We start from the raw sequence: 18,723 nt of genomic DNA on the forward strand, positions 1-18,723 counted from the left end.
CCAAGTCTGCTTTTTCTTCTACCACCCTCTCCATCTCTGGATGACTCGGAAATCAATGGCTCATCCACCAGTGTTCATGTGGTGCAGTCTGTGCTTTTAAGAAAGTGCTGCCATCCCAATCCTAATGTCCGTCTTCTTCTCGCCGGCCTTGGAATCCCTAAATCGAACTCCTTTTGCACTGTGTGAGACTACGGTGATAAACTCCCTCACATCGCCTTCACACCCAGGTTGCCCTACACCCTACCCAAGTTTCTCCAGCCCTTACTCGGTGTCCCCCGATAAAATGTACATCGCATGGTCATGTGACAAAGCACAAGGGTCACATGGCGGTGTTTCACAGGTTTTTTTTTGCAACGTCCTTCGTGTGATGGAGGCATCACAAAAATTCCTGAAAGATCGTTCTCATCGTGCACGTCACAACTGGCCCCGTCAGATTAAATTCCACAAGAGGGGGCAGGGCAAATGGAAGCAATTAAGATTTTGAACAAAACATAGCTTTAAAGGTCCCATGACACTCAAAAGTTTCTGGTTATTTATATATTAACTTGACCTTCCTAGTGAAGAAATCACCCATGTTTCTTTTATAAAATAAAAAATGGGATAATTAGACCAATATTTCAAACATTTCTGGTGCTTTTCATAACTTGCTATGCCCCGCCCCTTAAAAAAGTTGACTTCAGCGAACCGCAGCGTTGACGTCATCTGCAAAAAAACTCGCACAGAGTGGATTGACTCGAGATATCACGCGCCGTATAAAGTACGTACAAATGCATTGTGCACGTGTTTGCTATCTCACTGATCGTCTTAATTCCTGTGATTGTTTCGCGGAAAAGAAATTCTGCTTCTGAGCCATGTATGCACAACAATCACGAGGCAATTATTTATCCCTTCACTACCCCTGTCGTAGTAGTGTACAAATCCAATACATGTATGCACAATAAAGGGCTATACCATGTCCACAAAATATAAAATGTGACTGTTGAACGTTTCCATTAAAAAATAAACTTACAGGGACATAAAAGTAAAATAATAAAGTTTAATATTCCATCATTTCAAGGCGCAAGGAGATAATTTTAAAATCAAACAATGTGAAAAACCTGCACCCACATTTCACAGCTTAGTGAATTGTTCGTTGAAACCAGCCTGCTGGGATAGGTACAATCCCACATACATGCAAGCCAGGTATGGCTGCACTCGACATATATGGGTTAATTCTAAAGTGAAGGTACTGCTTCCATTGGCTTGCTATTCATTAACAATTAGCCAAAATGCTGTAATAAATGAACAGGGAAAAATATGTTGGCACAACTATGAAAGACAAATTTATCTGTCCTATTACATGGCCTCATAGCCTCGGGACTCTTACGCATTGACTGAAACATTGTGTGCATGCTAATACAAGTTACTTGTCAACTCTAGAGTCGAGACTAGTCCGATAAACCCATCGTCCATCCGATTAGTCCGATAAATCTGACGTGCTGTAGCTTTCTTTTATTATTCTTTTCTTCATTGTTTTCTACTGGCGCAACATGACGACAGTAGGAATAAAATAAATAAAAATGCAACAGAACGTCAGATTTATCAGACTACTCGAGACAATTGTGTCGCAATTTGTGTTCTGCACACAAGTTTTCATCGTATCCGGAGAGCGAGATTGCTTCGTTTTATGCGCGGAGAGATACGCCGATGACATGGGCTGGCCTTGTTTGTGATTAATTCGCCGCGGTGCAACATGTCTGCTGCGTGCGCTGCTCACGTCACCTCACAAAAACATTTCTGATATCGAGCATTATGCAAGTCGAATTTACATTATTGAATTACGAATAGGATTTAGTCTAACCAGTTGTTATTGCCAAGTCTTCCTTCGATGTCCTCACGATCATCATGAACGCTGGAATTTCATCGCCAGTTTCCTCTGCTTGTCCTGCTTCGGGATCGAACTGGTAAGGCCGTCCGTATTCCATTTCCAGCTGCCTGAACTTCACCTCCAACGACTACGTTAGCCAACAATTCTCCATCTGATTCAGACCAAAATCCTTCTTTTCTCCCACACTCAGTCACTACCAGACAAATCAAAGTCCATGTTATCCATTATTGAAAACCAAATGTTTGATTTTTTTTAATGCAGAAATGAACGAAGCGTTTGAGTCGATCAATCGAATGTGGAAACACACAGAAAGCCAATGGAATCACGTAGACCACCAACCCGAGTAATTTAAGTGCAGCCTTTATCATCCTGCAGTTGACGTCATGTGGGTTACGCCCCTTTCGGCAGAATTTTTAGGGGCATTCCCGAAGAGGTTTGTTTTTTAAATTTCACATTTTACAGAACGAGTATTGTGAAAAAAAACATTGTCAGATCTGAAATCACGATGGAAAACTCATATATATATATATATATATATATATATATATATATATATATATATATATATATATATATATATATATATATATATATATATATATATATATATCTTGTTACAATTGTGGAAATTCACAGGACACCATATAGGTCCTGAGATCAGTTATGTCGATAAGTACGTGTTCAGTTTAGATTTCCCCAACCATCGTCTAGTGGATTTATTCGTGTAACAGGGCTGTGATCTTTGAGGTAGTTTTTCTTTTGCTATCTTTATTTTGGACCAACCACCACAACCACCACCAACCGCATCTCAACAACCACAGCCACCTTCTCCACAACCGCCTTCACAACAACCACCTTAACCACAACCGTGCAACCACACCACCAAACGCCAGCCATGCCACCATTACGACAACCACAACCACAACCACCACGTTTCCACCTCAGCACACGGTTGCCAGAAGCCTGGCATTCGTCGAGGGAGAACAGACAATGGCCCCCCCACCCCCCCCCAACGAATAACAACTCCGCCGGCAAACGCAGGAGACTCCCAAACCTGCAAGTGGATTCTCAACACGTGCAGGATAAAAACAAGAAGGAATAACGAATGCGGCGCAGCGGCGAGGGAACGGCCCCGATTTGGCGGGAAAACGCTTCCTTCGAGATGTTTCTCGTGCGCGCTGGAAGAAGGGGCGGGAGGCGAAAGGGGGCAGGGCTTGGCTATAAAAAGACGTGCTGAGGAGGATCGCGCTCTCTCCCTCCCTGTGCTGTGCATTGCGCGCGCTCTCTGGATCGTGCTCTCTCTCTCTCTCTGGGCTCTGCATCGCACACGCTCGCTGGATCGCGCGGATTGGGTCGGTGGTCGTGACGGAGTCACTTTGGATCATGTGCGGAGTCAGATTGTGGAGGACACGAGCTCGGGGAACTCACCACACGGTCACGTTTTCTCTTTCTTTCCTTTTCTGGGTTTTTGTGTGTGTTTTCGTGGCGCCAGTCCCATAAGTAAAACTGCATAAATGACTGTACATAATAACTATAGACAAACGGTTGTAGTTCACTTTCTGCTCGTGTCCTGTTCCCTTACCCCCATTGCTTGCATACGTGTATAAATAAATGCCGTTGTGTGAATGTGACCTGTTCGTTACGTCATTTCCTGTCATTGACTGCCATTATTACGTACGGAATATTAGCTGACTTTTTAATAGCCGATAAGATAATCAAGTCCGACGGGGCCTCGCGATAATATACCGCTCGGCAAATTGCAAACGGAACGAGCTGCTTAAAGGCCCGGTCACACCTTGACGTTTTAGCCAGCGATGGCAAGGTATTAAAATGTATGTAAAACGCTGGCTGACGTTGAACTTTTGATGTTTTTTTTTAAAGATTCGGACGTATTCATAACGAGTTGGTCGTATGCATAACATATTAGTAATGGACACAGAACGTTTCGTTGTGTTATAGATAACTTATACCAACGAATGCTGAACCTGTTGTTGGCCTACACAACCTATGCCCAACGATAGTCTAACTTCGGCATAGCGCGTTGCACGCATAGCCGACGATGTCGTGACGTAGCCTATTAAAAGGCTGACGCACAACGATTCGAATCATAACTGCCGTAGAAATGGAAGTGACAACATCGCGGTCACACCTTGGCGATCTTGCCAGCGTATGCCGACCTAAGAAAAATGTGTCTAAAACGTTGGGGGCACGTCAAATACGGTATGAGTAAGTTTGGTATACGTGAGTAGAACGCTAAAGTACGCTATCATACGTCGTAGTAAGTAGAGTACGTCAAGAAATTTTAAACATGTTCAAAATTTTACGACGTACTCGGCGTATGACACACGTTCCGCATGCGATGGGGATAAGTTTTACACACGATATGCGGACGCTTACACACGTCCACAAAGGCTACTTATAAGCTACTCATAAGTCGAAACACGTCGCGGTAATGTCTTTTTTACGCGAAACTTATTTCTAACTTATGTTTGACGTGCTTTGAACCAATTCTTTACGTAGTCCCAACACACATCGACGTATGGAGACGTATTCCAATGACGTCTTCCGGTCGACAAAAAAAAAAAAAAAATGAATGCGTTTCTAGCTTACAACTGCCATATAAAGATGTGTTCCCAGCGGTTTTGGGAATTGGTATATAAAAATGCTGCTCATAAAAGGGGAACCCAACAGTGTTTTCGAGTCCTTTTTGAGTCGATGTCCATGTCAGCAGTAACAGTATCAGTATCAGTATCAGTATTAGTAGTAGTAGTAGTTTGTTCATGTTGGCAGTAGTAGGTGAGTGTGAGGGGGAGGGTGTGGGTTATGATGGATCGTCCTTGCGTCCGCGTGTCCACGGGTAGGTTCATAGGCTGCCACTCAACGATTTAAATGGCTGCATCTCCACTATTGAAAGTAGACGCTTGCGCTCAACAATTGGATTTTTTTTTTACACTCAACGACTTTTAAACGGTACCACTCAGCTAGTTTCATTGTTTACAATGAACGATTTAAATTGCTGTCACTCGCCTTTGTTTTTTTTTTGTTTGTTTTTTTTTGACGCTGGGGTTTGGAAATTTGAAGCGTTTCTTCTGAACGTGTTAAAACGCTCAAACTCGACTATTTTAAATAGACGCTGCCGATGGACAATTGGAATCATAGCCAAGCTAGACATCGAAGTGTGAACATCCTCGTCATGCCGAAGAAAAGTTTGAAGAATGCTGCAAATAAGTGTCCTGGCCGTGGCCGTGGACGCTGACGCAAGGACGATCCATTATACCGACGTCTTTCAGCCTATGAGTAACTTAAAAGTAACGTCTGTCGATGTGTGGCAACGATCGCGTAACGTGCCAACAACACGTTAATCATAGGTTAGAAATAACTTTCGGGTACGCTAAACATTACCTCTGCGTGTCTCAACTTATGATTAACTTACAAGTAGCATGTGTTGACGTCTGTCAACGATCGCAGACCGTGCATACAACTTGTGGCCAGCGTAGCAGAACGTGTGAGTCATACGCCGGCATACGTCGTGAAATTTCAAGCATGAAAAAATTTGAGGACAACCGAAAAGTACGTTTAAAGCCAACGTACAACGACGTATGGCAGTGTTTTTCAGCGTGCTCTCAATGTTATCAAAACTTACCCATAACGTATTCAACGTGTGCCAGCGTTTTAGAAAAAAAATTCAAAAATCGGCATACGTTGGCTAAAACGTCAAGGTGTGACCGGGCCTTTAGAACGGCTCGTTTTCGTGCAGGCTCCGTCGAGGTGTAAATTCCCGGAATTTCTGTCTGCGCGCATACTTAGGTAAATCGACAATTCGGCGATCGGACCCTGTCGCGCGTGGACAGAAGAGTTGGCTAATTTACGTTGTGATTAAAAATACACCCGTAGCTGGATTTCGGCGTTGTTCCGAAAGCTGCGACGAGGTTTGCCCGTTCGGTGGGCGAGAGCGGCTGCCATTGGCTAGAAGCGGTCGTCTACACGCTGATGGACCGTTTTTACAGCCATTTTTCCCTGCTGTGCAGGGGTTTGGCTTTTTCTTGAGGCAATGTTTTATGGCCGGATGCCCTTCCTGACGCCAACCCTGGTCGCCTCTTACGACACACAGGGATATGGTACACCTATTCGAACTGGGGCATACACCGGGACCAGTGCACTGGCACTCATTTCGCCGACCTCGGAAGGATGACAGGCTGAGTCAACCCCCTGGTGTTAATTCAGCAGCCAACGGGGCTTGAACTCAGGACCCTGGGATCCTAAGCCACCATCCTAACCACTAAGCCAACACCAGGCTTACAACTATATATATATATATATATATATATATATATATATATATATATATATATATATATATATATATATATATATATATATATATATATATATATATATATATATATATATATATATATATATATATATATATATATATATATATATATATATATATATATATATATATATATATATACATACGCCTGGTGTTGGCGCAGTGGTTAGGGCAGCGGCTTGGAATCCAAAAGGTCCTGAGTTCAAGCCCCGTTGGGCCACTGAATTAACACCAGGGGGTTGACTCAGCCTGTCATCCTTCCGAGGTCGGCGAAATGAGTGCCAGTGCACTAGTCCCGATGTATGCCCCGGTTCGAATAGGTGTACCATATCCCTGTGTCGTAAGAGGCGACCAGGGTTGCGTCAGGAAGGGCATCCGGCGTAAAACATGTGCCAAATCACTATGCGGATCATACGGATGATACGCTGTGGCGACCCCTAACGGGAGCAGCCGAAACAAGAAGAAGATATATATATATATATATATATATATATATATATATATATATATATATATATATATATATATATATATATATATATATATATATATATATATATATATATATATATACATACATGCAATTTCAGTACTTTTGGGTGTCATGGGACCTTTAACAAATGGAAATCTGTGACTGCAAGCATTTGAATTAACCATTTGGCAAAGAGGATGGGAAATAAAACTTTGCTCTGCAGGTTCTATCCACTTGGATGAAAAGAAATTGTCAACCTGGAACAAGCAACTGAGAAAAAGACTAATTAAACCATAACCAGGTGAACAAATGCATCAATCGAAGCTACCCCTCCTCCAGCAATGGGATAATATGAACCTGTGAAGCACAATGCAGTCCATGACATCTTACCAGTTTGAATGGTGTCTTAAGCTCCTTGAGGCACTCCAGTTTGGCAATAAATGCGTCAATCTGATTCGCCAGGTCATTGTCCAATGCCTGTTGGAGCCAACAAGTTAATAGTTTTTGAGTTCAAGTGGAAAAAGTATGTGCAATGCATCTGAATAGTGAGTGTTTGAAAATTCAGTAAAAGACAAATCAGTGACGGAAAGGTCAAGTTCTCGTAAACCTGTTCGTTAACAGTTTGCATTGAAGTCATTAAATAATCCAGGGCAACAGTGAACCTCAGCCAAATGGAGGTAAGCACAGGTGCAGTAAAACAAGCAAACCCAAATAAAACTCTAATTAGGGTATCCAGTTTATTAACTGGATAACCTATTGTTTTTCTTCTGTTTATTTCTTGTTTCTTGTTTATTATTTTTCTTCCGCCGGCAATTTGCGGGTTCTTTCGCTTTAAAAATCATTTTCTCAGGAACGCAAAGTCCGATCGACACGAAATTTTCACCATAGTATGTATCTTTTTTGATAGCAAACTTATTTGGTCATTGTGACGTCATAGGTCACGTGGTACAGGCGCCATCTTGAAAAAGCGATAAAGTTTGGACCTCCGTATCTCTGAAACGGTGCGGTGGAAAAAATTTTCGCTTCATGCATTTGAACAAGCTCCTCATGGGGAACACGGGTGATTTTCGTGAGGTCATCGGTCAAGAGGTGTGCCGGTCAAAATTCGTTAGGGACAACGCTGCATAGGAAAAATCTGAAATTTCTTGACCCTCATCTGCACAATGCACCATAGAAAAAAATATATTATGACGTCATAGGTCACTTACTTCAGCAGCCATCTTGTTTTGAAAATTATTTTTAAAAAAATCTTCTTCTCCAGAATGGCCAGACAGATTGAGGCAAAAATTCACATACACTTTCCCCAAGACATCCTTTCACAAGTTTGTTAATTTCTAATTGATAGGTCACACGGTTTGGCGGCCATGTTGAATTTACCCTAAAACCTTCAAACATCTTCTCCAGAACGGGTGATCAGATCAAGGGGAAACTTCACATACATATTGCACACGAGTAGTGAATATAAGTTTGTTAATTTCTAACTGATAGGTCACATGTTTTGGTAGCCATGTTGGATTCAAGAATTATATTAAATAATGTTTTCTCTGGAACCGCTTAACCTATCGAAGCGAAAATTTGCAAATATCATCCTCCATGATGTCTGCATTCACAGTAAAAATTATGACGTCACAAGTCACAGGGTTTGGTGGCCATCTTGGATAGAAAAACAGACCTTATCTGATTTTCACGAAACTTCACGCACTCGTTACAGTCCACGATAGAAAGCAGAATTTAAATTTATGATGTCGTAGGTCACATGGTTCGTCAGCCATCTTGGATTGAAAATGAATAAATTTTTAAAATCTTCTCCAGAACGGCCAGACAGATTGAGACGACACTTTACACATATATTCCCCATGAGGTCCTTTCTCAAGTTTGTGAATTTCTTATTGCTCGGTGACACGGTTTGGCGGCCATCTTGAATTTACCCTAAAACCTACAAACATCTTCTCCAGAACAGCAGGTCCGATCAAGGGGAAACTCCACATACGTATTGCACACGAGTAAGGAATACAAGTTTGTTAATTTCTCATCGATAGGTCACACGGTTTGGCAGCCATGTTGGATTTAAGAAAATATTAAATAATGTTTTCTCTGGAACCGCTTAACCTATCGAAGCGAAAATTTTCAGCTGTCATCTTACACGACGTCTGCATACATGGTAAAAATTATGACATCACAAGTCACATTGTTTAGCGGCAATCTTGGATAGAAAAACGCACCTTTTCCGATTAACACGAAACTTCAGAGACGTGTTCCACTACACCGTCGGAAGCAGAATATAAATTTGTGACGTTGTAGGTCACATGGTTCGGCAGCCATCTTGGATTGAAAAATAATAACTTTAAAAGTCTTCTCTGAAACGGCTGAACAGACCCGGGCGAAACTCCACCAGTACAACCGCCTCTCCACGACGAATGGAAAAAAAATTTTCATCCCCTTTCGATGTACGACACCGTTTGGCAGCCATAGCGGATCGAAGGAAAAATATGAATTAACATTTACTCTGGAACTACCGCATCGATAAATGTGAAAAATCAGGAGTTACGATGGAACGGCCACGTGGAACGAAGGTTTGAAATTTCAACCGGGTCGGGCCCAGGGTTTGGCAGCCGTGTCGGATTGAAGGTGCGGATACCTGGTCATAACTGCCAGCAGTTGTAAAGTGGCAGTTCTAGTTGGATTTGTTATTGTGGAATGGTTCAAACTTTGGACCAGCGGTCATTGGTGTGGGTGTGTTAAGTGTGTGCATTAGTAATGGTAGTCCATGTATACGTGACGGTATCGCACCTCACCTGGCGATGAGGCTGATCTTGCTGCAGCCCAGAAATAGCTCGATCCAGCAAACCCTCCACAGTGGTCAAAGCTGCATGGACAAGAAATAGATTCACAGGTAAAGAATAAAACGTCCCAAATCCATACCAATAAATGCCAGCGTGTGTGCGTGTGCGTGCGTTTCACAAAGTAAAATATTCTCTGCTAACTCCCCTACCCCTACTACCCCAGATCTCTCTCTTCGTCACATCCTTGCTCCACCCCCTACTAATACAGTGCAGCAACCTCCCACACGTGTGTGTATATATATATATATATATATATATATATATATATATATATATATATATATATATATATATATATATATATATATATATATATATATATATATATATATATATATATATATATATATATATATATCTGTTTGGACGGTGGTTATTTCTCGACAGTGGTCATCAAATGTGTCCAGACAGTGGTTATGTCCGGACGGACCCGCCCTTCACGCTGCCTTCCCTTCTCCCTCCCCCCTTCATATACCCGTCGCCCAGACGGCGGTTATGTCTGAACAGATCCTCCTCTCACACTACCTTACCTTGCCCTCCCTCCACGCTGCCTTTCCGAGACGCATCCAGACAGTGGTGATGTCCGGACAGACCCTTCCCTCATACTGCTTTACCTTGCCCTCCCCTCATGCTGCCTTCCCTTGACGCATCGTGACAGTGGTTATGTCTGGACAGACCCTCTCCTCACACAGCTTTCCCTTGATGTATTTTGATGTTGGTTACTTCCGAACGTGTCCGGACAGTGGATAAGTCTGGACTCCCTTCACTTCCCTTACCCCCGCACTCCTCTTCGCTCCACCACCCTCCCTCTCCCACAAATAATCACCCCACCCACTCCTCCCTCTTCGTATAGTACTTGTCATCTGGACGGCAGTTATGTCCGGAAAGAACCTCCCCTCACACTACCTTACCTTGCCCTCCTTCCCTTGACACATCTGGACAGTGGTCAAGTCCAGACGGTGGCTATATCCAGACAGACCCTTCCCTCACACTGCTTTACCTTGCCCTCCCCTCACGCTGCTTTCCCTTGATGTATTTGGACATTGCTTACCACCGGACGTGTCTGAACGGACCCTCCCCTCACACTGCCTTACCTTTCTGCACCCCTCCAACCCTCTTCGCTCCACCTCCCTCCGCTCTCTCTCCCCTCTAATATTCCCATCAGCGTAGCGACGGGTTGTATTTCCAAGTATATGATACGTGTGTGTGTGTGTGTGTGTGTGTGTGTGTGTGTGTGTGTGTGTGTGTGTGTGTGTGTGTGTGTGTGTGTGTGTGTGTGTGTGTGTGTGTGTGTGTGTGTGTGTCACTCAGTCTGTCTCCTCCATAACTCGAAAACCATGAAACCTATCAGCCTGAAACTTTGCATGCATACTAAAGGAACTCCAAGGAAGTGCATGAATGAAAATTGGGTGTTTGGGTTAATTAAAACACCCCTTTTGAAGATAGTTCATGGCCTTATGTAATTATTTCCTTTATCAGGCACGTTAGTCCAGGCATTATATAACAAATAAGGACTGAACCTCACACAAATTGCAAAAGAAAATCTGGTAACTGTTCATTACTCATAAATGTGTCCTCTATAACATATAAAAAGTCCTAATAAATCCAAGTGGTGGAATTTTTATTTTTTTTATAAATTAAAATTATTTTTATTGTATTTATTAATTTTTTTCCAAAATGTTTCTTTACCATACTCTAGTACCACTTTTTGCGACTTTATAATGGGATATTTAGCAAGGCTCTAACTATATATGTAATACTAAACACATATTTCCATAGGAAGATGGTCTGTCTGGTTACATCATCGTCATCGTCATCACATTCAGTCTGAAATGAATTTGCACACCCTGATCCTTTGCAGTTGCTACATGCAACAGAGCACTCAATGTTGTGCTTCTTGCATGTGCACCTTAGGCTGCTGCAATCTGTCTTGCAGCTGCATCTGATGACCTGCAGGAGTTCCAGGGGTGCTGGTGGTAAGTCAGTTTGGACAGGGAGGAGCCCCCCCATCACTTTCTTTCCATCCCCAGTCTGGTGGCAGGAGTTCATCCACGGTTCCCTTCCACTGCTGCACCTGGTCGTACACGCGGAGACTGTGGTACTTTGCTGCTGCAGAGGTAGGTGGTAGGCTCTGTGGCTGTACATAAGAAGTCCTAGTAGCCACCTTCTCACAAAAGTGCTCGTGTCGTAGCGAGTTGAGTCCCACCCCAGGCTTACCATTGTACAGGCAGACCAAAGCATTCTCTCCTGCTGCCACATCTGCTGTGGAAGCTGACGGTGTGTCAAACACTGCAGCTTGCTCACGGAAGTAATCACTGGTGGTGAATTTCTTGAGGGCGGCTCCTTTACCAATGCCATACAGGTGGGATGTAGTATCACACGCAAGGATCACGTGGATGAAGAGAATGTGAGTGCACACACTGGGACCCACTTGCTGCTTGAGAGCCTTGATGTTCCAGACACGTGGGTTCTTTGTGCTCTTCTTTGGCTCAGGTTGGAAGAAGAGGTCATGCGACTCGAGCTTGGTATGGTAGATAAGGAGCATGAGCAGATCTGCATCATCACCGATGAGCACAGTGTTTGTTGTGGTTGAAGACTCCACTGCTTTCTGCACTATGAGATCAGCATCACCTGAAGCATGATACATCTGACAGTTCTTCTTCTGCAGTTGGCCACTGAGCATGTTGATGAACTGTTGCTTGTTTGTGTTGTTCGCGAGGAACTCGTCTTTCTTCATTGTAACAGGCATTCCCTCATGAAAAGTCACAGTTGCTCCAGTCCTCCTACCTGCTCGTCTCTGGTGTGTCATGTCCTTGGTGGATGTACCCTCATAACCATCGAAAACGACAATTGCCTCCCCATACTTTCTTGTGACATACTCGGTGTACTACCTGCAGATGTTATTGTATGTGGATCCACATGTCCATGGGATGCGCTGAACAAGTGCTCCACCATCCAGCACGTACTGAACCTGGCCTGTGATCCCTGGAAGGTCAGGTGTGAGGAGGGCCCAGATGGCATCTGCCAGCACTGGCTTCTGTGGCTGTCGAAGCATTAGGGAGGTGTCAAACAGTGCTGGTGGATGACTGCACAGCTCATACTTGAATACCGACGCCAGATCTCGTGATGCTTTTGCAGCAACTGCGAGTCGCTGGAAAAGTAGTTGAGGATCCACCTGCACTGCTTCGCCACCAATCCTCACTGATGATTGTGTGCTCAAGGTGATTGCCTGATCCCTTTTCATGAATGTGTACTCAGCAGTGGTGTGTCCATCCATGCTGGCCAAGATGGTGTTCCCGGTGGTCTTTGCCTTGTCAACATTCACAGTAGTGTGTGCATGGACCCCAGTCGAGACACTGCTCAAGCTTGGATCAGGGCAGAAGGGGTTTCTTTCATGGGAATAGTTCAGAACTGCATGTGTGTCCTTCAGGTCACGTGCTTGCCTTGCATCTGTCATGTCCTTGTTTTGCTCACCAGTGTTGTAATTGACTCCTGTTAGCTCTTGCATGGCATTGTTGACTTCAGTGCAAGCTGGCATGGCGAGGAACCATGTTACACGCTGCTCTTCTGTCATCCCTCGCCCTTTTGTGAGGCCACCACTGGTCTTCATGCTTCTCATTAGCACTTGTTCAATGATGAGATCTACGGACAGGCCAGCCCATAGGCGATCACTTCTGACCACATGGAATCCCTCTTCAAATCTCTGGTAGACATCTGGATGTTCCTCCTGGAGCTTGCACATCCGCTGCGCAGAGATCCTAGCCGATTTCGTGTCGAGATTGTGCTCAGATGCTGCCATAAAATGAAGCATTTCTGATATTGCCTCAAGGTGCAGTGCCCAGTTTCCGGTACGTTCTGCTCTCAGAAACTTGTGAAGTATGTCTGCCATATCCATGTACTGCAACCAGAGGGCAGCAGTCCTACTAGATGATTTCAGGGATTTGGTTTTGTTTCTGAGCAGTTCCTTTATTCTGAGCACCACATCAGCATGACAAGCTTCCTCTGCAGGCACTGATCCCTCCATCAAATGTTCATACAGGACAGCAACTTCATCCAGATCAGCGTTTCCCGTCCCATCTCCAGCTGGAGTATCTTCATCTGATGACATCTGTGCATCAGTGATCTCCTGTGAATGCATCTTCTGGCTCACCAGACCGTTTCAAGAGGGAGAGCCACATCAAGTGCGTCAGACACAATCATGCCATTGAGGACACCATCGACAAGGTGTGCACGCACAGCCCGTACAATTGCCTTCCCTGTTATCATGTGCACCACGGCGTTGTCTGCATAGACGAGCTCCAGAACTTCTTGTAACCCAGATCCAGTCATTAAATGCCCGATGGACCCCAGGAAATTCATCTCGGTGTGGAAGCCTCCAAGTCTCAGGACTATGTTGCTCAAGTCGCTTCCTTCCGGTTCAGCATCGATGATCAAGAGGGACTTCCACCATAGTGGTTGATCAAAGGTAATGATTGGTGTAACATTGTGGTGGCGGGCATGCTCACTCACAAACTTCAGTGTTGAAAAGATGCATGTGGTGTCACTGGGATTCATGTCGATCATTGGAAGCAAGACGAAGGACGATTTCCCTGGATGATTGCCATGCTCTACAAACTGCATCATCCCAGACCATGCTGGCCTTGGTGAGGCAAAAATGATGGCTGTCTTCCATACAAGATCCAGGTCTGCCGTTGGGTCTTGTGCCTCCATAGTGACAAGCTTCGGTACGTCACTGCGTCTGTTCCACAACCTACTTCCCTGTGGAACAGAATTGGAACTCTTCCCACCATGGATAACATCAGGGGTGACTTTTGCTCTGAGGATGGGATTGATGGTCTTGGTAGCTGGTGTAACGGCAGCAATCATCCCCATTCCATGGAAGGTGTTGTTGCCATCCAGGGTGTGAATGTTGTGGTCCACATCGTCAGGGGCATACTGGACAAACTCACCGGAGAAGCCAGGAATGTCAGTTCAAAGCGACACCACAGCATTGCGAACAAATCTTTGCACCTCCTTATAGGAGCAGCAGAATCCAAGCTTGTGAAGCGTATTGACCAGGAAGCGTGATGCAAAGTGGTGGTGGACCTGGACTCCGAGCCCAATCTGCAGTGGCACCAGAATTAGTCTTGGTCGGGTCGCCTGCATGATTGCGTGTCTGATGGAGGCAGTTTTCATGCCGGAATTTTTTACCCCAAGCAACCCTTTCAGTAGAACCCTGAGGCTTTCCGGAAGAAAGTTGATGGCATCCTCTTCAGACTTCAGTGATTCACAGTCAGGATATACATCATGGTACGTTTCCACCGATTTGATCAGTTTGGCAGCAGTTTCAATAATCCTCTTCTTCTCTGTTTCAGGATCAGCTTTTCTGTGAGCATAAAAGTCCTGGAGGATCGCTTTGGCTGTGCTTCTGAAGGTAACCACATTTGGCTTCCCATTAATCTCGGTGTGGATGATTCTGTCACCAAACTGTTCCTTCAGTTTGAACTTCATTTGCGTGTAACCATATGCTTGACATTCTGAGCCTTTGGGATCGTTTTCCATCCGGCCAGCAAGATCATTGATCGTGATCTGTTCATTGTCATTTTCTTCGAGAATGTTCGCAACTTCCAGAAAGGCATTAAATCTTTCTTCGTCTTGTGGCCGACCCAGTTTTGTTTTCTTTACCTCAGTTTCGCTGGTCTGATGAGCTGCTGGCATTTGCTTCTTGGTAAGGAAATTTACGCTGCACACTCGGTGATACACTGCATCTGCAGCATGCAGGTCATGCACATGCAACACACGAGCTTTCACTATGACTGCCCAGGCATCTCCTCTTTCATTACAAGATTTCAAGAGCGTATCCTTGAACTCAACTGTCCTCACTAGGAATACAGTCCAATCAGAACTCTTCCTCTTAGTCCCAACATGTGCTGACCTCCCACAGAACAGACAGTCTCTGTCATAATGGAACTCTTTCTCATCAGCTGAGCATAGTCGCACATGCCTGTCGACTTGCTCTTGTTCTTTCTCCTTCAGTGCTTTCGCTATTTGTTGTTGGCTGGTATATTTCTTGTGGCAGACTTGATGAACCAGTTCCCCAGGTGATGTATGAATATCATAATTTCTGGATTTACTTGCTCGGTTGATGGCATCACTCCCCTTTTCAGTAAGTGTGGATGGTGGCTGTCCACCCCCCTCTGCAGGGTCTTTACAAATGGCACATCTTGGAGGGCCACTCATTGTTCAGGATGTGATGGCACTGCAATAATGTAAAAAAAACACGAGTATTCATTTTTAAAGTACAGTAACTGTGCCAAATAACCACACATGAATTTCACTGATTGCACATTTTGCAACGTTCAACTTGACCGTTTTTACAATGCAAATCTCTTCAATTTGTTGTGAATTTCCTTTTGAACATGCACTGTACTACACCCAATATCATGTCTCATGGAAAACAAAGTTTCTGGTAGATTGTGGATAGTACTGAACCCTTTGTGTGGACATCAGACAAGCAGACATGCAAAAATCCATTATTTTAACATGGGCAGCAATGGAGAAAAATGCCATCACCAATTTCAGTGCTTTTCAATAGTCTCCACCACTTGGATTCCTTAGGACTTTTGACAGGTTATACAGGACATATTTATGATAATAAACCAGTTGAAAGAGTTTCTGTTGCAATTTGTGTGAGGTCATGTCATATAATGCCTGCACTACATCCGCTCAGGTTACGCATGGGTTGAGCACGGAAACGGCTCGCCTCGTTCGAGCTCCGTCGAGGGTGTGAATCCCTCGGAAGCTCGCCACGTGGGCCTCCAGGTATTTTGAAGTTTGGCAAATAACCCTGTACCACGTGGTTGAATTATTGACTATTCACAGTCGTGAAAAGGACCCGTACCTTCGGAGTTATCCGAGGGTAACGATCTGAATTCTGGGTGTTCGGTGGAGTCGACTCTGCTGCTCCAACGAGCAGTCGTGCTCTCAGTCAATACCCAGCCCACAACAATATGACCCATCACTTCGGCATAGATGAATACAATTTTTTTTTTTAATGAAACGTTTCATTCATTTCACATCTGCCGGAATCCCTTCCATCTCTCTCTTTCCCCCCCCCACTCCGTCCCATCTCTCTTTCCCCCCACCTCCCTCCCATCTCTCTTCCTCCCCTCTCTCTCTCTCTCTCTTCCCCCCTCCCTCCCATCTCTCTCTCTTCCACACCCCTCCCTCCCATCTCTCTCTTCCCCACCCCTCCCTCCCATCTCTCTCTCTCTTCCCCCCTCCCTCCCATCTCTCTCTCTCTTCCCCCCCTCCCTCCCATCTCTCTCTCTCCTCCCCCCTCCCTCCCATCTCTCTCTCTCTCTTCCCCCTCCCTCCCATCTCTCTCTCTCTTCCCCCTCCCTCCCATCTCTCTCTCTCTTCCCCCCTCCCTCCCATCTCTCTCTCTCTCTCCCCCTCTCCCTCCCATCTCTCTCTCTTCCCCCCTCTCCCTCCCATCTCTCTCTCTCTTCCCCCTCTCCCTCCCACTCTTCCCCCCTCTCCCTCCCATCTCTCTCTCTCTTCCCCCCTCCCTCCCATCTCTCTCTTCCACCCCCCCCCACTGCCCAGTCCTTCTCTCCAAATGCACTCTATTTCATACTACATATATATATATATATATATATATATATATATATATATATATATATATATATATATATGTATTTCCATGTCTCAGTCTCCAAATGCACTTTACTTTCACTCTCCATCTCCAAACACAATAAACAATACATTGCACTCACTTCCTTTTTGGGAGAAAGGTGGAATTTCAAAATCTTCACTTGGGATTCTCACCGAGGCTGCATCAGATTTCACAAGCTCCCGATTCAGATCCTGACACTCACAAATCTCAAGTCACAAAATCTTCAAAAAAAACCCATCAACCACCACAAATGGTACACACAGACCAACAACACCACTGCACCAAAAATAAAATGCTTTAAAAATGGGAAGCAGTGCAGAACAGGCGGACGGAACCACCACAAAAAATGGACCGTATCAACAAACAGTCTGCGAGCAGAATAACCAGACAGACGTCACCAAAGCTGACAATAATGAAAATCAATCTTGTTCACCCCATGCGTCCTCCACTACCCTCATCTGTCCAAGCCTCCCTCTATTTTGTCCATTATCCCTGTTGTTGGTGTTTTCCCCTACTATTTTTGCTGTTCCTTTTTTACTGTTGCATCCTGATCTGTTCAGTGTTCTAGCTCTTCCACGAGTGTGGACTTTGTATACAAAAAAAAACGAAGAAAACAAAAATAAACAAGTGGTGCCAGGCACAACAAATCCCGCCCATTTAAGGCATAAAGTCTTCGGACCCTACCGATCTTCACAAATATGCATTTTTCACTATAGGAATGGGTAGGATTACAAGTGACAAATAGAATAAGGTTCACTATAAGCTTAGTTTGAAGTAAATCAGATCATTTTTGACGAAGTTATGAGCGAAAAACGATTTTGATCTTTTCATGACCTTGACCTTTGATCCAATTTGACCCAAAAGTTAATGGGGTCATCCAAGGTTCATTGCCCACCTGTGGATTAAATTTGATAATGTTTGCTAAAGCCGTTTTGCCGCAAAGTTGCTAACAGACAGACAAACAAACAGACAGACAAACAAACAAACAGACAAACAAACAAACAGACAGACGATTACAATATCCCAATCCCTCCTTCCGGGGGGGGGGGGGGGGTGGGATAATAAACATCGGCATCACCACAAAACCCTCGTCACAATTCAAAAACTGAGGTGCAATGTCCCACCTTCTTTGTCTGAATCACAAGTGTATAACAGACTCCTTTTTCTTGAATGCGTCCAGCAGAAGTCACATCGGTGTTGCTTGAGCCACAATGAGGACAACTGAAGGAGCTTAGCAGAAGCTCCTTGAAGAATGGGACTCGGGTGATTAACAAGCGGGTGACTCCCTGTGGGTGAGGGTCAAAGGTAAAATATGGTGGAGGCAGGCAAAACAAAAGCATCATCAGCACATAAAAACTAGAACAGCATTCGGTAGAGCGCATACCATCGCCATGGGACGCCTGATCCACGAGAACATATCGGGCCCAATACATTTTTGAAATATCATGCTGTACAGTACTATATCGTTTTTCGCCCTCTCTCTCAATGGTGAAGAACCACTGTAAAAATTAAATAATTCTCGCATCCAGATCCGGATTCGGATTT

At 44.4% G+C, this 18,723-nt stretch overlaps 1 protein-coding gene and 1 pseudogene across 2 annotated transcripts in view; both read right to left on the minus strand.

The window, feature by feature from the left end:
- The window catches only part of ZPR1 (ZPR1 zinc finger), a 44,964-nt gene that overhangs the window by 12,195 nt on the left and 14,046 nt on the right, over positions 1-18,723 (minus strand). For both annotated transcript variants that reach the window (XM_085859898.1, XM_085859899.1), the window contains exons 2-5: positions 18,303-18,464; positions 17,279-17,369; positions 9,471-9,541; positions 7,066-7,152 (exon numbers count right to left, since the gene is read on the minus strand). In XM_085859898.1, coding sequence (XP_085716024.1) covers positions 7,066-7,152; positions 9,471-9,541; positions 17,279-17,369; positions 18,303-18,464 — 411 coding nt within the window. The remainder of the gene's footprint in view (positions 1-7,065; positions 7,153-9,470; positions 9,542-17,278; positions 17,370-18,302; positions 18,465-18,723) is intronic.
- On the minus strand, positions 10,728-16,598 carry LOC147010402 (uncharacterized; annotated as a pseudogene).

The sequence above is a fragment of the Eptatretus burgeri genome, chromosome 16, assembly GCF_056783735.1.
Source record: "Eptatretus burgeri isolate ZD-2024b chromosome 16, Ebu_testis_v1, whole genome shotgun sequence".
Classification (NCBI taxonomy): domain Eukaryota; kingdom Metazoa; phylum Chordata; class Myxini; order Myxiniformes; family Myxinidae; genus Eptatretus; species Eptatretus burgeri.